The 25,062-nt window shown below is 36.5% G+C and overlaps 1 protein-coding gene across 1 annotated transcript; it reads left to right on the top strand.

Annotated features, from left to right (window-relative positions):
- The first annotated feature begins 1,682 nt into the window (after positions 1-1,682).
- LOC104248331 (LRR receptor-like serine/threonine-protein kinase ERECTA) lies at positions 1,683-8,794 on the top strand. Its single transcript, XM_009804571.2, has 27 exons — positions 1,683-2,510; positions 2,731-2,869; positions 2,962-3,033; positions 3,134-3,205; positions 3,293-3,364; positions 3,458-3,529; positions 3,612-3,683; positions 3,764-3,835; positions 3,913-3,984; positions 4,069-4,137; positions 4,227-4,298; positions 4,389-4,460; positions 4,620-4,691; positions 4,796-4,867; positions 4,944-5,015; positions 5,102-5,173; positions 5,326-5,397; positions 5,506-5,577; positions 5,657-5,728; positions 5,816-5,887; positions 6,045-6,113; positions 6,190-6,261; positions 6,394-6,467; positions 6,784-6,912; positions 6,999-7,346; positions 7,438-7,808; positions 8,033-8,794. The coding sequence occupies exons 1-27, from the start codon at positions 2,402-2,404 to the stop codon at positions 8,399-8,401; spliced, it is 2,973 nt and encodes a 990-aa protein (XP_009802873.1). The 5' UTR covers positions 1,683-2,401; the 3' UTR covers positions 8,402-8,794.
- The last annotated feature ends 16,268 nt before the right edge of the window (positions 8,795-25,062 follow it).

The raw sequence follows: 25,062 nt of genomic DNA, 5'->3' as shown, positions 1-25,062 counted from the left end.
ACCTTAAATCCGTTAGGTGGCGACTCTTCAAATTCCAAACCCAATTCCCAAAAGGAAATGAGTTGTCCAAAAGAAATGTCGAAACCCGGACTCCGCGAGGAAAAAAGGGGGCGCGACAACATGTTGTGTAGATTGGTTGTTGTTGTGCGGAACATAAATGCGACATCTCATTGTCGTTAATTGTGCGGAGCGATGCAGGTGGCTATTGATATATTGTATGAACGGGGTCATACAGGTGGTTATTGTACTCATACTATACTTCTGTATATTTTTGTGCTGATCCAGGTACTTCGTACCGATTTGATCGGCAGTGAGACATTTCACACACCAGAGACTTCAAGGTACCCCTGCATGATCCGACTGCAAGCCTCAGAGTCACCTTCTTGTTTCATTTCTATTGTTTATATATTCCATACAGTACTGCATTTAGAGATGTTTCCGTATATTCAGTTAGAGCTCATGACTATGTACTACCTAGATTTGGAAAGTTATGTTGAGTATTGTCATTTTGACCTGTATTAGTCCTATTTCAAACGCCCTCTAAAACTACTACGTAGTATTTTTTTTTTCTTCCTTCATATAGAACAGTGTTTTATTACATTAACATACCTTTTATTTCACTCTTTTCCTACAATTTAAGTTATATGTACTACAAACAATAATAACAAACTTACTTTAATCCCACAAAGTAGAGTTTGGGGAAGCTAATGTGTACGCTGACCTTTTCATACTTTACGTTATATGCACTGATAATATAAATAATTTTTACGCTATCAAAATATTACTATAACTTATAGTAGTAGAAGGTATTTATTTTATTTTTCAGATATTAATCTTACTTTTTCATGTTTGTTTGTATCTTTAAGAAGCATCGATGTATCAAAATTATATTCAATTTAAATCAATTATTGTATGGTCCCTTCCATTTGAACAAAGCAATTTTAGTTAAAAATCATAGTGACAGTGACCTGCAATATTACCTTTGGCACTTTACATGTAAGTCCATTTTTTTTCATCTTTGCCATAATGGTTTCTTGGTAAAGAATCAAATAATTACATAATGGTGTAAAGTATGATGAGTAACTACTTTTTTACCTTATCAACTTGATATGACAGTTATTACCTTAACAAGAAAACAAACAAATATCTTTTCTCTTTTCCCCACAGCTAATATCCTCTTCTCACTCACCATATTATAATAAGGAGCAGACGGGTGCACTAAGCTCTCGCTACGAGCAAGATTCGCGGAAGAGCCAGATCATAAGTGTATACAGTCTTACATTGTATTTATGCACAAGACTATTTTCACGGCTCAAACTCGTAATTTCCTAACCACATGTCAACAACTTTACCAATTACGTCAAAACTCTCGTTAGATCACCATATTATTATACTCCATCATTACTTCTCATAAAATCCCATGGCTATAAAACAACACACACCCTTACCCCACACAAAAACCCAAACCCTATTTCTCGTGAGTGCATAACTGCATATGTTGTGTGTGCGTTTGGGGGGATAATAAGGGGGTAGGTGGGGTTTTAAGGTTGGGGGGGGGGTAAGAGAGTTAAAGAGAGAAGAGTGGTCGTTATCAAACTTGAGAAAGGATTACCCATTTGGGCTTTCCTTCTTTGCAGAGACAGTGACTTATGATGAAGGGAAGCCTCAGAAAACTCTGCTTCCACCATTACACACACATAATGAAATAATGAAAATAAAAGAAAAAAGAGAAAAGAACAGTACTTTTTATAAATAAGTGTGTAGGGGTAGTAGCAATAAAAAGGCATTAGTAATTAAAAAGCAGAGAGAGAATAGTACTAATACGAGTATCCATAGCTGTAATGTCGCAGGTCTGATTTTTGCAGACAGAGGTCCTTCTTGGGCACAACTTCTTTTAACTTTATCTTCTCCAAATAATTCTTTCTTTTACATTTTACATTTATTTATTTATGTACATTACATTTTCTTCCCCTCTCTCTCTCTCTGCCAGAGAACGATGTGATTGAACACTACACTACCCCTTCTTCTGCTCTCTCAGCTCTCAGCTCAAACCCCCACCCCCCTTAACCCCACCACCCCCACCAGGCCAAAAGTACTTCTTTTCTTTCTTTCTTTCTTTCTTTCTTCAAATTTTGTCATAATTCTGAGTAATTATTCCTCCATTCTCTATCTCAAATATCAATGTCGGTAAGCCCAAGAAGAAGTGGCTTTCATACTTTCCATTTCAAAGCAACCATTTTTGCAGAGTCAGTCTTGAGTTAGTCAAAGCTTCACTTCTCCAGTAGTAGTCATCATAATCAAAAGCTTAACTCTTTGACAGTGACTTGTTAGTATTGGCTTCTTTTATTTGTTGAGTCAGCCTTGAGCTCTCAAGTTTTTTCGAGAGATAGAGAAAAAACCAATGGCAGCATTTTCATTTCTTATGCTACGAATGTGTAATCTTTTCTCTAGGTTTCTTCTTGTGGGCTTCTTGCTGTTTTTGAGCTTTGGTTCTGTGCTTTCTGATGATGGTGAGTGGAGTATTATTCTGTTATTATGTGTGTCTTTAATCTTGGGTCTTTATTATTTTAATGTTGAACATGTTTAAAAAAGAAGTTACCTTTCTTTATTTTAATCATTTTTTTAATTGGTCTTTTGACGTTATTATGAGTTGATTAATACTATGTTTGTCCTTGTCTTTAAGGTTTCTTCTTTTGTCTTATTAGTTAGTTTTTTTTTATTGGAAAAAAGGTTCAACCTTGTTGGAGATTAAGAAGTCATTTATGGACGTGGAGAATGTGTTGTATGACTGGACAGACTCTCCCTCATCTGATTACTGTGCTTGGAGAGGTGTTACTTGTGACAATGTCACCTTCAATATTGTTTCGCTGTAAGTTATACTAGTAACTATTTGATGCATTACATTGTTTAGTTTAAAGTTGTAATATTTTTTGTTAATTGGTTGCTTTTTATATCTTGTAGTAATCTTTCTAGTTTAAATCTTGATGGGGAGTTATCTCCTGCAGTAGGACAGCTCAAAGACCTGATATCTATGTAAAATCTCTTTCCCTTTTGGTCATGCTTGCCCTTTTATTTTGGTATGGACATGGTACATTTTATAGTAATGTTAATTTATTTTTTGTTATATTAATAGTGATTTAAGGGGAAATCGCCTTACGGGGCAGATACCGGATGAGATTGGTGACTGTTCAGCCTTGAAAAACTTGTAAGTCTTATGTTTCTTGTTACAAAATAGATGATGGCTAATCCATATGTTGTTTTTAAGAAAAATCATTTTTTCCCCTATTGTTAGGGACTTATCCTTCAATGAGCTTTATGGTGATATTCCCTTTTCCATATCAAAACTTAAGCAGCTGGAATATCTGTAAGATTTGTTACTCTGCTTTTTGATCTAGGTGTTCTATTATTTGGTTTTCAAGGATTGTCAATTACTCAAGTTTGTCTTAATTGAACTTAGGATTTTGAAAAATAATCAGTTGATTGGCCCAATTCCATCGACATTGTCACAGATCCCAAATTTGAAAGTTTTGTAAGTATCATCTCTTGTACTACTTTATGATACTGTTAGATTATGGATGATTGCAATATTATAATGCAAAAAATTGTTCCAGGGACCTGGCTCAAAACAAGTTGAGTGGAGAAATTCCTAGGCTTATATATTGGAATGAAGTCCTTCAGTATTTGTAAGTGTCTTTGATATATACCATTAGGACACTATTTATGAATGAAAATGCCTGTTAAATGATTTTTATTCACCTGATAGGGGACTACGCGGTAACAACTTGGGTGGATCACTTTCTCCTGATATGTGTCAGCTCACTGGCCTGTGGTATTTGTAAGTTCCTAATCTTTTTCGTTCTTAAAATCATGCATCAACTCCTTTTAGAGTTATTCATCATTTGTTTTGTGCAGTGATGTTCGGAACAATAGTTTGACTGGTTCCATTCCTCAGAACATTGGCAATTGTACTGCCTTCCAAGTCCTGTAAGTATCTAACTCAAATGCATGAAGTCAACTATTTTTCTATTTATGTTTGGTTGACATAATGCCTTGTTTTTATGCTGTCAGAGATTTGTCTTATAATGAGTTGACTGGAGAGATTCCTTTCAACATTGGTTTCCTGCAAGTAGCTACCTTGTAAGTTTATGCTGCTGCTTCTCTTTATTCACAAAGCCGTTGCATGGTTTATGGTTATATATATCATATGTGAAACTTTGTCGTTCCAGGTCTCTGCAAGGTAATCGTCTTTCAGGGCAGATCCCTTCTGTCATTGGATTGATGCAGGCTCTTGCAGTTCTGTGAGTGCTTTACTAATTGTTATCTCAGTTTCTGGAAATCGTATAATGCTGCATCTTTTTTCTAAGCTTTTCTGACCCTTATGTATTCAGGGACTTGAGCTGCAATAATTTGAGCGGAATAATTCCTTCAATTCTTGGGAATTTGACCTACACCGAGAAATTGTAAGTACTAAAATGTTGTTATTTCAAAGTCTTGGGATTTATTCACACTATATTTGTTATTTTACTTTTACTAGAGACTCAACTTTAGCTTTTATTTGATCATGTTGTGCTACCAAAATTGTGTACTTGATTGATGTTCTGTAATTTTTTTAATTGCAGGTATTTGCATGGGAACAAGCTAATTGGCCCTATTCCGCCAGAGCTTGGGAATATGTCAAAGCTCCATTACCTGTATGAATGCTTTCTATCGATATGATCAGTGCACTTAAAATTTCTCCGGCTTTGTTAAATTTTAATTTGAGACTCCACTAAGCCCAGAAGACGGTATTTTGCAGGGAATTGAATGATAACCAACTCACTGGACGCATTCCACCAGAACTGGGGAAGCTAAATGAGTTGTTTGACTTGTACATCATCTATCTCTTTAACTTCTACTTTGGGCTTGTTATCATCTGTTTTTGAGTTGCTATCTGTTATGTTCAGAAATGTTGCAAACAATCACCTTGACGGGCCCATTCCATCCAATCTTAGCTCTTGTACCAATCTGAACAGTCTGTAAGTGTTTTTACATGCCTGTTGCGCCCCGATTATGACTAGACAATCTTGTAGGAGAATTTGTTCATTCACTGGTTTGGTTGCAGCAATGTTCACGGAAACAAATTGAATGGAACAATTCCACCTGCCTTTCAAAAGCTCGAAAGCATGACCTATCTGTAAGTTCTTACTCTCTGGCTTAACATTAACAGTTTTGAACTGTGTATTAGTTCATAAAAGAACTATCCTCAGCATCATCCCAGTTATGTGAACTTCAATATCCGATTTCGCATAGCACGAGCGTTTACCACTTCTTTATTACTTTCTTCAGGAATCTTTCCTCCAACAACCTCAAAGGCCCAATTCCAATTGAGCTTTCTCGTATTGGGAATTTGGACACGCTGTAAGCGCAATTTTTTTTCATCCACTCCAATTTCTTCTCTTCTTCAATTATGGCTGTAGCAAAAAACTTTTTCTCAGTTTTAGTACTCTTCTACATTTGGTGGCTTAGGGACTTATCAAACAACAGGATCAGTGGTTCTATACCTTCTTCACTTGGTGATTTGGAACATCTTCTTAAACTGTGAGTTTATATCTGTTTGATTGTCAGATAACCATTGAATAACTGTTGTACTCACATTCATTTTGTGAATTTGCTGTAGGAACTTAAGCAAGAATGATATAAATGGATACTTGCCAGCAGAATTTGGCAATTTAAGAAGCATCATGGAGATGTAAGGACACCTACTTGCTAAATTCAGTGAGCTAGATTTTTTGGTTCGCTTGATTTTCAGCTTCTTTGTTCACTCTCTTAATTGCAGTGATCTGTCAAGTAATCTCCTCTCTGGTCCCATACCTCAGGAACTTGGTCAACTTCAAAATCTCTACTTGCTGTAAGTAGTTTAGATTTATTCATTTTTGGCCCCTCGTCGTTTTTGCTACTGATCATATGATCTTGTCTCAGTTATTCTTATTGATAAGGGTGGGACTCAAACATAGCATTTCTCTGTATTTTGTTGATGCTTGATTATTCTACAAAATAATGAACAGGAAGGTGGAGAACAACAATTTATCAGGCGATGTCATGTCATTAGCCAGTTGCCTCAGTCTAAATGTCCTGTGAGTATGCACACTAGCAGTATTACACGTGCACGATAAAATGTTCTGTATAGCTAATGCAACTCTATCTCGTCAGGAATGTCTCGTACAATAATCTGGGGGGGAATATTCCAACAGGAAATAATTTCTCTAGATTTTCACCTGATAGGTAGGGGAACTATAAATATTTCCACTCACTGATTCTTCACTTGTTATGTGTTAAGTTACACCAGTAAAAACATTCATTGTTTTTTAGTTCATAGCTTCTAATCCTTTGCTTTTGTTTCTGTTGCCAAAAAAGCTTCATAGGAAATCCAGATCTATGTGGATATTGGCTCAGTTCTCCCTGTCATACTTCTCATCCCACAGAGCGAGGTGAGAACAAACTCAAACAGAACTTTCTAAAACTTGCTGTGTTGCATCCCTGAAGTTTATTTCAACTAAATACTCGCAAAATTAATTAACCACGGCAGCCAGATATATAGATTTAGGAGGAAATTTCTTGGTTAAGCAATCCTTTGTGTTATTAGGGAATCATAAGTTTTCTTCTGTTCACAATCCTTGATTGCTACATTTGGATGTCTGCGGATTGAACTGAAATCATATTATTTGCTGCATCAACAGTATATTAAATTCACGAAATTTTAGCAGTAGTCTAATTAATAAATTTGTACTCATTGGAGTATTGCAGTTTCAATTTCTAAAGCAGCTATACTTGGTATTGCTTTGGGTGGTTTGGTGATTCTTCTGATGATACTGGTAGCAGCATGCCGGCCACAGAATCCTGCACCCTTCTTGGAAGGATCTATTGACAAACCAGGTATTATTTTTTCCTTCTCAGACGAACCATCACTTATATATTATTGAAGTACCTTTCACTGATTGTTTGATGATTTTTATCAACAGTCAATTACTCATCTCCGAAGCTTGTCATCCTTCATATGAACATGGCACTTCATGTTTATGAAGACATTATGAGGATGACTGAGAACTTGAGTGAGAAGTTTATAATTGGTTCTGGGGCATCAAGCACTGTATATAAATGCGTTCTGAAAAATTGCAAGCCAGTAGCTATCAAGAAATTGTACTCTCACAACCCCCAATACTTGAAGGAATTCGAGACTGAACTTGAGACAGTTGGGAGCATTAAGCATCGTAATCTTGTCAGCCTCCAAGGATATTCACTTTCTCCATGTGGCCATCTTCTTTTTTATGACTACATGGAAAATGGTAGCCTTTGGGATTTGCTTCATGGTTAGTACTCCAAAGCGGTTAAGATTATTCGTGCATTGAATTTATAATAAAGGTCAGTGATCACTCCTCTTTGGTTTGTGCCTTATTCCAGGTCCTAGCAAGAAGAAAAAGCTTGATTGGGATACTCGCATTCGAATTGCACTAGGATCAGCTCAAGGCCTCGCATATCTTCACCATGATTGTAGCCCTCGAATAATCCACCGTGATGTTAAATCATCAAATATTTTGTTGGACAGAGACTTTGAAGCTCACCTGACTGATTTTGGCATTGCTAAAAGCTTATGCACATCCAAGACCTACACATCCACATACATTATGGGAACCATTGGTTATATTGATCCAGAGTACGCTCGTACTTCTCGCCTCACAGAGAAGTCTGATGTCTACAGCTATGGAATTGTTTTATTGGAATTGCTCACTGGAAGGAAAGCTGTGGATAATGAATCAAATCTACATCATATGGTAAGCTCTTCAAGTCATTCGACATATCCCTTTTTCAATCTTAGAATATACCTCGTGTTGTTTTGCCTTTAATTAAACTGGCGGATCCAGATGTTTTCTCCTTACATTAGCTCATCAAAGTAACTTTTTAGTAGCTTAACTTTAGTAAATACTATGAACTTATGCTATGATAGTCTCTTAGTTATAGATTCAGATGATCTTGAACAGTTTTACATATTTTTCAGATTCTAACAAAGGCAGCAAATAACGCTGTTATGGAAACAGTGGATCCTGAGATCACAGCCACATGCAAAGACCTTGGAGATGTAAAGAAGGTTTTTCAGCTTGCCCTTCTATGTACCAAAAGACAGCCAGCTGAAAGACCAACAATGCATGAAGTGGCCAGAGTACTCGAAAGCTTAGTACCCGTAGCTGAAACGAAACAGCCTAATCCAACCCCACCTACATTGCTCCCATCTGCTAAGGTTCCTTGCTATATGGATGAATATGTCAACCTCAAGACACCCCACCTAGTGAATTGTTCATCTATGAGCACTTCAGATGCACAACTTTTTCTTAAGTTTGGAGAGGTGATATCCCAGAATAGTGTCTGAAAAAAATTGAGTGTGTTACAAATCAGTATTTTGTTTGGAAAAAAAAAAATATCTATCTTGAAGATCAAGATTTAGTGAGATTTTGTATAAAAAATGTAGTGGCAAGTATAATATTATTGTTAGATGGCTTTTCCACTCCATAGGTCTAGTATTTGTGTATCTCAAAAATCATGTATAAATATTTCACTTTTTTAACCCTTGTCAAATAGGAAGAGGTAGTATTAAATTATTTGTTTTGGGGCCACTGGTGCTATGAGTATGGACTGTACTGTCTGCAAGATTTTTGGCTCACACTTTGAGGTGGCCTTAGCACTGCATCTGTTGTATAGCAATAATGGATTGAATTGTGGACCTAAGTTTGACAGCATCTCTGCTGCTGTTTCTTGACTGCTATTTGTGCATTTATTTGGTGGACTGTAGCTTCCTCAGAAACATTGAAACCTTTGGTGGTGTGATAATTCCATATCGATAAAATAGATATTGTGTATATAAGTAAACATTCCTTAAACTCTAATGATGCTTTTTAAAGTCGTGCATACCTAGGCCCAAAACGAACAATATTATTAGTGGGTTAGGCTATTACATATGGTATTAGAGCCAATCCGCATGCAACCTTGAACTGTGGTGGGATAAACTTCAGCGATGACGCTGAGTCCCTAGGAGTGTATGTGACACCTTAGGTGAATCTCACATCGACAAACACGGGAGAGATGCCGGATATATAAGTAAACATGCCTTACACTCTAGTGACATGTTTTAAAATCCTGCGGACTTACACCCAAAGCGTACAATATCACTAATGTGTGGACTGTTACATGTGGCTAAGCCAAGCATGAAAGGGATAATAAAATATGAACTGAAGTTACTATATACATGGATAATGAATTTTTTTTTAACATGTTCATTATTATTTCTACCAAGTTGTTATTCAAATAATATAGATATTATTAATAAAAGATTTATTAAATTTAATTGTGTAAATGTTTTTCTCTTAGAATTTATATTCATAAATTATTTGGTTCCCTAGTATTCTGATCTTGACCTGCTGCTGTTTGAGGAGGCATGCTTTGAGAATGCAGTGGCTAAGGATTTCCTGAATGGGCATTATAAGGATGCACTCAGTTATCCCATACATTTTGGTCAGAGTTTGCTGTTAGTTCCATCCTGTCTGAATTTTAATAAATATTCACCCAAATATTGAATTTTTTATTACCTTGTCCATACTTTTAGATGAATTGAATTATTTAAAGAACTTTTGTACTCCTTGCTTCATGTCACGTTGTGTTTAAGACGTCGTATTATATTTTCATGCAAGTTACCAGTATTATTTAGGATCAAGTACGCTTTACCAGTTGTCTTCTATATAATGCACGTAAAATCTGATGTTTTATCTTTCAGTTACTCATGCTACTTTTTAATTTTACCAAAAGGTCACGAGTTAAACCCTGAAAACGGTTTTTTAGGGGGAAAAAAATATAAAAGAAAGGTCTTTCCTCAAACCCCGTACTCATATAACAAACAGTATATGAGTACGGTGGCTATCATATAACAAACAGTATATATGAGTACTCATATAACAAAAGCGTAGTGCGGTGGCTATCTTTTTTATTCATTTTACTTTAACTAAACACAGTATACACTAACTATCAACAGAACATCAAACTATCTTTTTTATTCATTTTACTTTAACTAAAAACAGTATACACTAACTATCAACAGAACATCAAACTATCTAAAATTTACTTTGGTTTTAGATAGTTTGATGTCCTGTTGATAATTGGTGATATGGAGCAGGGTGGGCATCGGTCGATCAATTCAGTTGTGAATATTATCGGTTTAGCATATCGGTTATCGGTTTAGCATATCGATTATTTGTTTATAAATATGCTAAACCGATAGCCGAACCGATAAGATATCGGTTAATCGGTTATCAATCGTTATCGGTTCGATTATCTGTTTACCCGATAAAATAACTCAATCTAGAGCAAAGGTACGAAGCATAGTGTGTACACATACGGAGTTTCAATCATTGAAGTTTGCATTGTCAGATTCCAAGCATAGCCATAGTTTGGTCCGCTAAACCAAATTCCCCAGTTAATGGCACAAATGCAACTTCCAGTAATGGAAAATGTAACTTTTATTAAGAAACATATATATATTTGAAGCCATGTTAATGGAACAAATGCAACTTCTACTATTGATGGAATGAAGGCATTGAAGGATGAACTGTGAAGACTTGAAGAATGAAGAGTGCGCATCGAGTCTGAGAAAACAAGAATGAATTGAAGGTCTGAAATACTAAATATATTTATATACAGGTCATAATTTTATTAATTTTTATTGGGTTATCGGTTAACCCATTAATAAAAGTGGGCAAATCGAGGCCCGAACCGATAATACAATAGTAAAAAAAATACTAAATCGTTATCGAACCGTTAACCCAATAATCCGATACGGATAACCCAATAGACTTTTTTCGATTCGGAATATCGGTTTTACCCGATATATGCCCAGCCCTAATATGGAGTAGATGAAAAAGTTTCTAAAGTATAAAGATAACCGGTAGTAATTTTTGTCTAAGTAAAAAAATTATATAGTCTTGAGGAAGTGAGATTTTGCAAGTAAAAGCTAGTCTAATTCCTCTTTACCCAACACAAAATAACATCGGCTGTTATGTTAACCACGTTAACGGACCCGCTTTTGAGCCAGCAAGCTGGTAAGCTTACGAAACGAACGAGAATGCCTACTATTAGGAGTTACTGTTATTGGTTTGTAACATTATTGTATCTATTTTGTTTTACTGTATAGGTTGTTATTTTGTTTCCCCCATTTGAGGAGTTTGTTAATTTATTTTCCTTGTTTTCTAGTTTGTTATCACTGTAGGAGAAGCTATCTCACAGGAACTCTATAACTTGTTTGTGTATATAATCAGCTCATCATCATTTATAAAATTATTTTTTTTGTTCATCCAACTCCTATTAAGGTATCAGATAAGTCTCCTTGACTCTCGCGAGTTTTTTTTCGATTCTCCGACTACCACCACAAGCTCACACTTAAAATGGTCCCTAACTAACGTAACAAGTGTTGACCCCACTAGCATCAACTCTAGTGTTATTGTTCAGTTAGTTTAATTGTGTCGCAATTGCCGATAAAGTTTGTTGGCAACCATAACTTTGCAGCATGGAAAGCCCAGATTTCCATGCTCATGCATGGGAACAATCTACTCGGTCATCTTGACGGTTCTTCTCCCATTCCTTCGACAATTGTCACATAAAATGATAGACAAGTTGAGAATCCAAACTACAACATTTGGTTTCGTCAAGATCAGTTGATCCAGAATGCCATAATGGCTTCTGTCAATCCGACAATAGCCGCAACTGTGATTACTGCCTCCACTGCTAAACTTTTCTGGGACACTCTCCACATGGCTTATGACACCAGATACCAAACGCGAGTCTTTAGCCTTCATGATCAGCTCGCACTACTATCCAACGACTCTCGAAGTGCGCTCTCTCTGCAACGAGCTTGCCACTGTCAGTGCTTCAATCTCCAATAATGAGTTGATTGTGAAAATTCTGAATGATCTAGGGCTAGATTTTCGTGAGATTTTCGGTGCAATCCGAGCAAGAGATTCAATCATCTCTTACGATGAGTTGTATGCCAAACTAATTGATCATGAGCGCTTTTTCAAACATGAGGAATTGAAGAAAGAAACCACTACGATTACTGCTGCTTTGGTAACTTGCATCAAATCCATCAATTCCAGCAACCACAGTACTGTCCGTCGACCCAACAACCACTCACAATGGCGTTACAATAATCGTACTAATACTCCTGCTCAAGGGCGTTACACAAACAACAATTCCACCAATAACCATGTTCGCTGTCAGTTATACAACAGACAAGGTCACACCGCAAATATTTGCAGGTCACAATCTCATAATTATTTTGAGGCAAAGGCAAACTTTCTTTCAGGTACACAAGCAGCAACCACCCAATAGATTCTCAACTCTGGTACTACTCATCATGTCACTACATAGCCTACCAATCTTGAATAATATAATGGTTCGGAAGGCATAACTATGGGAGATGGAAAAAAATTCTAATTACTCATCATGGTTCTACTGAATTAAGTGCATCAAATAAAGCTTTTAAACTAACTGACACTATTTGTGCACCTGCTATCAAACTAAAATATTGTTTATGTGTCAAAATTTTGTCAAAATAATTTAACTTCGATTGAATTTTTCCCTTTTTCTTTCTTTGCGAAGGACTTGAAAATATGGACTCCGCTGGTATCCGGCCGGAATAGGAACGGACTCTATGAATGGCCGAACTTCACTGTTAACAAGCATACTATTCAAGTCACTACTACTACAGTTCCTCGTCGTGTTTGACATCGTCATCTTGGTCGTCCCCATTCAAGAATTCTGTACTTTGTTTTGAATAAATTTTCTCTGCCAGTTTCATTAGCAGACAAGTTTACTTTATATAATTCTTGTTGTTCAAATAAAGTTCAATGATGTCCATTCGGTTATTTGTCTCTAAATGGTACTTCTCCACTACAAATAATTTTTAATGATTTGTGGGGTCTATCACCTGTTCTTTTTATTGATAAAAAATAATATTACTATATTTTCATCGATTAGTACATCAAATATATTTGGTTGTACACGATTAAAAACAAACATGAGGTTCAAGGCATTTTTTTCAAATTTCATCCTTTAATCGAAAACTTTTCCAAAAATAAAATTATTTCTATTCATACTGATGGCTGATGGGGGAGGTGAATACAAAGGTCTTGATCCGTATCTCCAAAAAATAGATTTGAACATCTTGTATCTCCTCCTTATAAACCACAAAGTGTGTTGTCTAATTAAAGGGCAAACAATTATGTTAGTAGATATTGTTACGATCCAATTTTTATTTATTTACTTAGTTGTATAGTTAGGCCCAGTTGTAATAGTGTAGGATATTCATTTCATTGCATTGGTCTTGAGTTGTAACTACCCGACCCAAATAGTTTCTGTATATAATCGAGGAGATCTGACTTTGGAAAGTTTGGATGCTCATTTTACATTTCACACAAAATATTCCATCTATGTTCTCTCTCTATCTCTCTCAGATTCCAATTTCACACTTCACAATTCCAAGATTACAATGAGTTTTACATGGTATCAGAGTAGAGTTCTTCAGTTTACCTGGTGATTTGAGCAGAGTTCTTTAGTTTACCTAGTTATTTGAGTAGAGTTCTTCTGTTACTTGGGCATCTCGTTGTTTTTCATTGCTGGTAAAAAGATCGCATTTTTCCATTCGTCAGAATTTCGTAGGAATTCTGCATTTCGCCGGTGATTTCTTACAATTTCCTCTTAATTTACATTGTATTTTGTTTGTTCTTTGTTTCTTTGCTGAAATTTAGCTTTTTCGATCACTATATTATTACAATAGCGAAACCCTAAATTTGCAACAACCCTAGATTCATCTCTTTCGTTATGGTTTCTCCTATTGCTGATAAGTCTCCTTCTACCTCTTCTAATCATTCCTGTTGTAATACTTCGTCTAATGATACAATCGATCACAATCATCCCCTTTACATTCATCCATCGGATAATTTGGGGCTTTCACTTGTGGGAAGTGTTTTGATGGGACTGGATATAGCGATTGGCGAAGGAGCATGCTCATTGCTCTTTCTGTTAATAATAAGTTGTATTTCATTCAACCTGATTGTGAAAGGCCACCTCCAAATTCACCTTTCTCCCGCCAATAGAATCAATGTAACAATATAGTAATTTCGTGGATACACAACCTCCTTTCTCTAGTAATTCGTAAGAGTGTCCTTTATTGTCAGCTTGCGATAGATGATTGGATAGAATTGGAAGATATGTATGGATATCCTAGTGGGATTAGAGTTTATCAGGTTAAGGAAGAGCTTGCTTCCATTTCTAAGGGTTCTATGAGTATTCTTGAGTATTATGCGAGGATGAAGAGTATTTGTGATGAACTCAACACTTTGAGTATTCATTTTGATTCTCATTGCACTTGTAAGGGTGGTAGAGTGGACATTCAGAAACGCGAGAAGGATCAACGGTTTTATCAATTTTTGATGGGCCAAAATGCTTAGCAATGCTAGGACTAGTCTACTTATGATGAGCCATTTTTCTACCATTAACAAGGCATACTCCCTCTTGGTAAACGACAAGCGTCAAAGAGAGATCAACCTTCTCCTTCTCATTTCAAATCAAAATCTGCTTCTTTCTTAGTGGAATCTCATAGGTTTTCTCATCCTATAAACTCTTTTGATCCAAGGAGGCCTAATATGGTGAGTAGTTATTATAACAAACCTGGTCATACAGTGGTGAAGTGCTATTAAAAAAATATGAATTTTCTCCAAACTTCTAATTCACCAAAAACACTAAAAGGTCTGCTACCACTGCATGTCCATACTGAGATGGATGTTTCTAAGCAATTTTCTCAGCCTGAGACTAAGTCTTCCACTGAGACATCAACTTCTAATATAAACAATGTAGCCACTACTCCAGTTATTCCAGGCTTGACACATGAACAATGCAACCAACTGCTTTCTCTGTTACAACGACAACATGTGTCTGATCAGTTGTCTACCTCTGTTCCAAATCTTACTACTTATGCAAACTTTGCAGGTATCCTTAGCTTTTTTCTTGTAATAAGCCTGAATGTTCGGTTAGTAGTTGTTTGTTGTGTAAGGTTGATAAACATTCTTAGATTTTAGACTTTGGGGCCACTGATCACATGACCTCACACACTAATCTTCTTCTAAATATTAAACCCTTACTTATTCCTTACTTAGTAACCTTGCCTAATAGTTATAAAGTCAAAGTTACATGTGTTGGAGACTTACCTTTGTCCAATGGAACTACTTTGTCTCATGTCCTTCTGGTTCCTAGTTTTCATTTCAATTTAATATTTGTACACAAGTTGGTTTCAAAATTGCATTGTTTGCTGATTTTTAGTTCCTCTTCCTGTTTTATACAGGACCTTTCCATGAGGATGCCTCTGGTGTTTGGTAAAATACAGCATGGCCTCTATATCTTGCACCTCCCTACATCAACATCATCTACTTCCATTCAACCATTTGCTTTTACTTGTTCTCATAATTCTGCTTTACCTGCTTTTGATAAAAAAAATGTTGAGTGTTTCGTTTCTTCTGTTCTATTTGTAAATACTTCACATCTTAATAAAATGGACACTCTTTGGCATAGTTTGAGACATATTCCTTTTGTTAATATGAAGTCTATTTCTTTTATTTCGTTTTTACTTTCTCATAAATATGATTTCATTTGTAATATTTGTCCAATAGCAAGGCAAATTAGACTATTTTCAGATAGCAAAATTCATACAAATTCACCTTTTCAGTTAATCCATGTTGACACTTGGGCCCCCTATCATGATCTGACACATGATGCGTGCAAATATTTTCTAACAATTGTTGATGATTTTACAAGAACTACATGGACTCATTTACTAAAGACCAAAATCAAATGTTTTTCCTATTCTAAAAGCCTTTATTGCTATGGTTCACACACAGTTCAATTCTAAGGTACTAACTATGAGAACTGACAATGTCTTAGAGTTAAGATCTAGCCTTTTTAAATCTTCCTTTTTTGTTGAAATTGACATTATTCATCATACTTCTCGTCCCTACACCCTTCAACAAAATGGAGTTGTGGAGAGGAAGCATACATATTTACTTGAAACATCCAGGGTTCTTCTCTTTTACTCTAAGGTATATATAAAATACTTGGGGGAATGTGTACTCACTGCTACTTATCTGATCAAAAAATTTCCTTTTAAATTGCTTTAGAATAAATCTCCTTTTAAGTTGCTTTTTGGTTCATCTCCAGTTTATTCTCATATGAGGCTGTTTGATTCCCTTTGTTATGCTTCTAAGTCTCATGTTCATAGAGATAAATTTACCAGCGGGTCTATTCCTATAGTTTTCATGGGGTACCCTTTTGGAAAGAAATGTAACAAACGTCTTAGTCTAGATACTAAAATATTTTTGTTTCTAGAGATATTATTTTCCATGAATCGATTTTTCCTTTTGCCATGCTATCCTCTACTTCTTCCTCTTCCTTTATATTTTCTCCTACCATTTTTACTTATGATAATGATATTCCCTCCCCTCCTTCTTCTTCTTCCCATGTTTCTGCACCTACTTCTGGTTCTTCTCTTCCTCTTTCTGATTCATCTACTTCTAGTCATTCTCTTCTTCATCTTTTGCTCCACTTTCTGATTTCTTTTCCACTTTTGAACCTTCTTCTTCTGTCACTCCTACTCAGTTCTGTTTCCCTGCCAGCCCAACATCTATTGCCTTCTCTATGCTAAATGAGCCAGATTCTCTATATTTGAGAAAATCTACCAGAACTCATGCTCCTCCCCTTTATCTTAAAGATTATGTTTATTCTTCTATATCCACTTCCTTTTCTCTAGGGCCTGAGTCTAAGCAACCTAAGCTACAAACAATACTTTCTTAGCCTTATTCTTATTCTCAAGCTGCTTTGGTGCCTGAATGGCAAGAAGCAATGAGAAATATATTTGAGGCTTTTGAGGATAATCATACATGATCTGTTGTTCCATCACCTGTTGGGAAGAAGGCTATTGAGAGTAGGGTATATAAAATCAAATTTAAGCTGATGGGTTTGTGGAAATGGATAAAGCTATGTTAGTTATTGGGGGATGATACAGAGACTACTGGAGTAGGTTACAATAAACTTTTTCCCCTGTGGTCAAGATGAGTACTGTCAATTATCTCATTGCATAGATGAAAAGAAACATTGTCCACTTTTCCAGATTGATTTAAATAACACTTTTCTTCATGGGGATTTGGATGAGGAGGTGTATATGAAACTCCTTGAAGGTTGTTTTGTTGATTCTTCAACCAATTCTGCCTAGCCTTTTATTTGAAAACTTCAAAAATTTCTTTATGGGCTCAAACAAGCTTCTAGGCAATTGTGTGCCAAGCTTTCTAATTCACTTTGTGCTAAGGGGTTTGTCATTCTCTTATTGATTACAGTTTCTTCACAAAGAGATCTGGTGATTCTGTGGTAACTTTGGTCGTATATATAGATGACATTATTCTAACAGGGAATGATGCATCAGAAATTTCTGCATTAAAATCTTATCTTGATGATCAATTCAAAATAAAGGATTTGTGATGTTTGAACTATTTTTGGGGGATTGAAGTGACTTCCACTTCTACTGGTCTGTTGCTAAATCAAACGAAATTCATTTTGGACTTGTTGTCTGATCACAAGTGCACTGAAGTTTCTCTAGTGGTTTCTCCTATGGACCATATTTTCAAATTGAAGGCTGCTGATGGGGATTTGCTTCCTAATCCCGAGATCTATCTAAGTCTCATTGGGAAGTTCAATTTCCTTACCCATACAAGACCTGGCTTGAGTTTTGGTGTCCAACATCTCAGTCAGTTTCCTTACCCATACAAGACCTGGCTTGAGTTTCGCTGTCCAACATCTTAGTCAGTTTCTTCAATCTCCTAGGATTTATATTATTTTGTTCCTCTCCATTTACTATGCTATCTCAAAGGGACATCTGATTATGGTAACTTCTTAACGAATCTTCTGATTTTGCTTTGCATGGTTATTGTGATAGTGTCTGGGCTGTTTGCCCTGATTTCCACAAGTCTATGACTAATTTCTTTATGCTTCTTGGTGGGAGTTCTGTGTCTTGAAGTTTAAGAAACAGTCAGTTGTATCTCTAAGTAGTGCTGAAGCTAAATATCGTGTTTTGAGAAAGTTTGTTGCAGAGTTGACTTGGTTGACTTGATTGTTAGTGATTTGGGTGTGGAAGGTATGACTCATGTGTCTGTGTTTTGTGATAATAAATCAGCCTTGCATATTTGTCACGACACAAACTGATGGGCCGTGATGGGCACCCGGTGCCTTATTCAATCGAGTACCAACATAACGTATCTTTCTTATTACATCAATATAGGTAAATGGGCCAGAAGGGTCGTATGAGGTAAAATAATAAAACATGAGGGAACACTCGACATAAAATGACCCAACCTGTTATACTGACTTGTACATATGATGTACGGGCCTATAAGGCCAAAATAATCACTCGTACACTGAACATAGGCCGACAAGGCCATACAATCTTTCATATACATGACATATGTCTACAAGCCTCTAAGAGTACATAAACGTCAAAAGGTTGGGATAGGGCCCCGACATACCAATAACCAAATAAGCTACTCCGGAGCAAATGGAGAGAACCAACATCTTCTGCTGAGCTGATAGCCTACTTGAAGGACTCTCAACCTATCTATCGGGACTTGTGGGCTTGAAACACAGAGTCCCCAGGCAAAAGGGACGTTAGTACAAATAATGTACCGAGTATGTAAGGAATTAAAATCAGTAAACAATAGACATGAGAGAAACATGGAGTAAAAGACTCAACATGTAAATCTGAATAACTCTGTGAATCATTAATATTTATAATGTCATGCATATGCGTATAAATGTCATATCATGCATAGGTATATGAGTACATAACATCATCAAGCCTCTGAGGGCATCCCATTATATCATCTTAGCCACTGTGGGCAAAATCATCAACGTATATCAGTTGATCAGGTGGTGGTGCGTATATAACACTGTAACCTTTTTTCATATCCCATATATATATATATATATAATATAAATATATACATGTAAATAACATCATATGTTCATGGGTCAATATACATGTATAAATGAATGCAATGCATGAGAAATACGTTAATAAAATCTCTCGGAATGTCATAAGATCATTATGCCTTTGAGTAATATCATGAAGTAAACCCTTTTTTTTCAACTTACGTATTTTTCTGAGACCCATGAACATAAGATGTAATAATAAGACATATGGAAATTCAAGAACATAGGCACCTCTAATACTTCTATGAATAAAGTCATTTATGGAAGTTGTGTATTTGCTTGTTTCGTTTCTATCGTATGGATCTTGCAAAAATAAAAGGGATAGCCTTAACATACCTGAGCCGATTTTCTTGAGAATCCCTCAAACACCCGTCAATTGCGAAAAATACATGTAACGACGGATCGTAGTAGGGAAAAATATATATAATATTCTTGAGAAAGATTATACCGAGCTACCTTAGAATTACAAATCCCGTTACTATTACGTCGTATAACTTCGCATGAATTCCTTGTTGATGATTGTTACTTGGTAGATGTAGAACATCTCCATTTTGGTGAATTTGATCACACTCTTGTATGGCTTTCCTTGCTGGAGCAATAACATTTCCATTCCCTATCTTTATGAATTTGAGGCTCTTTTATGGCTTAGCCAAGAGTACCTCTAAAGGTGCCACCTAATAATGTAAGTAAAGGGTCACTAATTAGCTTTTGAATTCCATTTCCCTTGCTGCCATGTGGCACCTTAAGCTTATCCAATAATCTTCATTAATTATCCATCAATCTCTTGGTTAACTCATTAGTTCCCCTACTAATCCAATAATTAACTAATTACTCACATAATTAATAATTATCTCAAATTACTTATAATACTACCCACTTTTAACACACTTTATACATCTTGCTATCATGGTCATGTAGTACCTTGTATGACACTAGTCCATAAATACGGGATATTATAGCTTAGACCGTATTTTATCCCAAAATGTCAAACTTCAACCAAACTCATTTTCTTCGATTCGCTTACCCTCTCACCTTCACGAATTTACTTATCACTTGTTTGAAATAGCATAATACTGTAATCTCAAGATAATCTCATTATCGAGCTTACGTCGATTAGCTTATGACGAAACTTCAACGTACGAAAATGCGGGATGTAGTATTTTATTTCCGAGCTTATATAAATATACTTATGGCATACTTCCACGTACGAAAACATGGGGTGTAACATCATCCCCCCCCCCTTTGGAACATTCGTCCTCGAATGTTGACTAACGCACTTATCATTTTCATTACCTATGTCTTCCGAATACTTTAGTACTTTCCTTGCTGTCTAGGCCATTGTTCTGTGAGTAAATCCAAAGTCCAGGACATTCCTCTCTTTAGGCCTCTTTCTCACACCATGACTTGTGGTCAAAATTCTTCCAATCTCATAACTATTGCTACATTTTATCATGCAGCATGTACGACTCTGACCTTGTAAATGTGCCTATGCGACTCTTCTATATTTTTTCCTCCAGCTTTTAGCCAATCTCTAGGCCTCACTTTGTAAACATATACAGAGCTTGACAAGATGTCCCTCTAGGCATCTATAGGTATACTGAAGTCTTTCGCTCGATACTTTGTCGAACTTATGAATATTGCTATATATTATTTCATCGGCCCGGTTATCTATCCGCATGACTTTACTACATCTATATAGGTCATACCATAACTCTTACTTCGATCTATCGTTGTCATCCATGTATCACATATTACTCATAATGCTTCATTAACTCTCTTCTTATTTCTTGCTAACATTTCTATCTATCACTTGATTCTGAAACTTCAACAAGATATTCTTTTACTTTTAGCTCCCCTTTGCTCCATCCACTGCTCTTAGGGTTGCCTAACATTATCTCTCTACTAGGGACGAGAGCCATACTAAGATAATATTTATCCCTTCCAGGCTTTCAGTGCCTATCTTTATAGTACTCATGTATAGTTGTACTATTCTAGAATGCACCATCTGTGTGTCTCACTAGGAGAATTATTACCATGTTTGTAATATCCTTCGAAAATGTCAGCTAACGCTAACAATCCATCCAACATTTTGGGTTATTTTAAGCCAAGCTACATCCTGATATCCCGTCCTTCTCTTAAACCACATTTTTTAGCTTCCATAGGGCATAACTGAAGTGCTTGTGAGCACGTGATTTTTGCCTCACATGATTTGCTCCTACAGAATTTCCAAAATTAGGATTTTGCTTTTAACCATTTGATTTTTAGGAATTAATCGCACGATTTTGTGTTTATTTGCATTTTTTTGTGCATATTTAATTTATATAATTCATAAAAAACACAAAAATAGTGCATTTGTCTTTAGGACCCAATTTTATATTTTTAGGATAATTAGTTATTTAATATTACAAAAAATAAAGGAAAATCACAAAAATAGTTCACTTTGCATCATTAATTTTTACTTTTCGAATTTGTCATAGTTTCTTTTAAATTAGGACTTAATTGATTTTTGAGGAAACAATTAGTTTAGTTTTGAAATTAAATCAGGTTTTCTGTTTTAATTTGTATTATGAAAATTAAAAAGAAATTAGAAGAAAATAAAAAAAATTGAAAATGAAAAGGAAAGGGGAATAAGAGCAAATTCAGTTCTGGGCCAAATTTACCCCAAGCCCAAACCCACACCCGTCCAAAATACTCTTTACCCAGCCCAAACCCGTGTCCAACCCGGTCCGGTTTCCCACCCAAACCAAACGGCGTTGTTTCGTTAAGTTTTGATCTGAGCCGTTGACCGTGCCTAGATCCAACGGACCAGAATTGGCCCTTCCCCCCGTATAAAAATGTCCGAACACTCAGACCCCCCACCCATCTCCTGAGCCCAAAGCCTAATCCCCTCTCTGAAATCACCGCCCCTTTCCACCGTGGCTCCGCCGTCCGGAAATCGCCTCACGGCGGTGAAGCACTTCCAAATCCATCCAAATTTCGACCAGACAACCCCCATCGTCCCCTCTTTCACGTCCTGCCACCATTTTTTCCAAAAAACCACTGGAGTTTCTCAAATTTCAGATCAAAGATTCAGACAGTAAGTCTCCTAAGCATAAATCAGTGGTCGTGTTGAAGATTTGAAGTCGGGAGGGGTTTTATGCATGTGTTTTCATTTGAGAACACATGATTAAAACTCATTCCGGTCCAAATCGGAGATTGCCGGAGGTCTATCCCAAGCTTGGCCATTCCTTTAGGTATCATTGTGTATTTTCTTTGTTTCCACCTTTTGTTTTAGTCACCTCTTCGTCTATTTCTGATTCCTCTCTTTTCTTTCTATTCTTTTAAATCATTTTCTTGCTCGCAAGTTAGGATGGGGTCATAGTACTGCCTTTGTTATTAGGCTGTTCGTGGTCATGGCTTGATTTTGTTCAATTTTGTTTAATTTTAGTTCCGTAGGATTCGTAATAGCAGGAGTTTATAACTCCGCTGGCTTGTTTGCTTTTGGGTTTGGCTGTTCAATTTAGGATCTGGGCTCCGCAGGTCAGGAGCCCATAAAGGGGAAAGGCTCAAATCTAGTTGTCCAGCCCACGGGTTAGGTGTGGGATTCGGGTTGAATTTGACCCATAATCTGAAGGGTAAATAACCTAAACTTTAAGGGTAGTCTAGGGAATTAGCCTAAGGAATCTTGAGTGTAACTGAATGGGAAGCTTCTAGGAAGCTGAGGGTAGGGATTAAAGTGAATTTCTGGAAATTAAGCTAGGGACACTTAAGCTAAAACAAGAACTCAAAAGGGGGTAAAGGGTGAATAAGCAGTTCTGAGGGTTGCCCTATTGGCTGGGCCTATAAGAGGTATCATTCTTGCCTTTCAAGGCAAGAATGGAAGAGCACAAAAATCCTGAAATCCTAGACGACTAAAGATACAAAAAATTTACTGTTCTATTGAAAAACTCCTAGAAATTCCTGTGATAGTTCCTCTGTGTTAATTTCTGAACAATTGAAGGTTAAAATGGTTTGAATCATTTGGTGTCTAAGTGTTTTGGTTCATTTCTGGTTCGAATTTTGATTGCGGGGTTTGGAGTCGATTTTTGGGTTGATTGCTTCGTTCTCTGGGTTCAAAACTGGTTGGAAAAGTTGCTGTGTGTTGCTTCCTTCTTGCTGATCTTCTTCTCCTTTTTCATTTCCATTCCCAGGTACTCTTTGACCTTCTGAATGTATGAGATGCAAATTTGGAAAGTTATGATTGTTTGAAGATCTCATAAATGAACACTGTTTTTGAACCATGATTGTTAGCTATATTTTGTTTTCTCCTTAAGAATTCCTGCAGTAGTAATGTGATGTAATAATGATTCTCTTACTGACTCATTTTTAAGGTAGTAGTAGTGTAATGTGTCTTTTGGAGTTTTATGTTGCAATTTGTCTTAGAGAATGCATGAAACCTATTAGCTCATTGAATCTTGCTTAGATTAATATACTGATTTCTCGCCATGGATATATAATGACTTACATGTGCATGCAATTTAGTTCATGAAATTTTAGCAATAGGATTGGTTGTTTACAATTCCTCTCCTCTTATATATGAAAGTTGAGAGACGAGTTTAAATTAGAGTTGTAAGTCTGAAAGCCATAAGCCATTTTATAGATGTAGAATAAGGATTTCAAGCTGGCATGGATTTGAATCATGAGGTCTTTGTAAGCACGTGATTTTTGCCCTATATGAGAATTACTCCCAAAAAATGCAAAATAAAATGATTTTCCTTGGTGTGCCATTTTGAGTATTTTTGTGACATTTTTGGATAATTATTTGTATTTGTCTGTGCGTGTTCATTTGTTAAATTAATTAAAAATATAAAAATATGTCGCATTTTGCATGTAGGATTTAATTCTACAATTTGTTAGTAATTAAGTTTGTTTACAAAAAATGAAAATTACAAAAAATAGGCATCTTTTGCATTTTTAGCATTTAATGTCCAAATATACAATTTTATGCTTAATTATTACTTAATTGTGCGTTAATTGTTATTGGGAGTTACTTTGCGCTTTTATAACTTGATTTAGTTCTTAATAATAATTTAAGTATTTTTATAATTTAGTTTTAGAAAATAAAAGGAGAAAAGAGAACAAAAATACAAAGAAAAATCGGATTGGGCCACTTCTTCAATTTCAAACCACAGGCCCAAATAATTGCCCAACCTTCCCATGACCCGGTCCACTTCAAACCGGGTCGACCCGGTCCGCCCCATTAACCCACATACCCAACATCCCTTCTTCATTTTTATCCAACACAAAACAAAACAAAAATAAAAAAATAAAAACCCTAAAAAACCTAAGAAAACATCCGCCCCCAGACCCTTTTGCTTCTTCTCCTCCAAAGCTCCAAGCACACAACCATGGCTGACCCTTCTGCTGTTGCTTCGTCTCCAAACAAACCCCATCGACGACCAACTCTTGCTCACCTCAAGCTCTTCATCTTCTTCGTCCAAACGACCATCGTCGTCTTATTTCCAAGCTGCTCACCCTCGCCATGGCCAGTCGCCGTTGTTGCTCACGCAGCTGCTACTGCGCTGCCTTCTTCTCCGACCTTCCAAACAGCCCACCTGCTGCTCACGCAGCTGCTACTGCTGCCATTGGCCACGTCGACCACTGCTTCCGAGCTGCTGCTTTCGAGCTGTTGCTGCCGAGTTGCTGCGTCGACTTCCTCCCCGTCTGTTGCACCGAACAACTTCAAGCTCGAACAACCGAACGCACGAACAACTGCTTCCGTCTCCGAGCTGCTGCCTCACCTTCATCTTCTTCGTCGTCCATGAAGGCTGTTGCTGCTCGAGCAGCACTTCTGCCACGACAACTGTTGTTGCTGCTGCTTCGGCGCGGCTTCAGTTTGCTTCTTAAGTTAGTTCGTCGTCGTGTGGTCGAGCTTTGGTCGAGGTTTGTCGAGTCAGTCCATACACTCTTCGTTTCAGTCCGGTTAGTAGTTTTTGAGTTTTATTT

Source organism: Nicotiana sylvestris, chromosome 8, assembly GCF_000393655.2.
Source record: "Nicotiana sylvestris chromosome 8, ASM39365v2, whole genome shotgun sequence".
Classification (NCBI taxonomy): Eukaryota; Viridiplantae; Streptophyta; class Magnoliopsida; order Solanales; family Solanaceae; genus Nicotiana; species Nicotiana sylvestris.
This window is presented reverse-complemented; position numbering and strand designations above follow the sequence as displayed.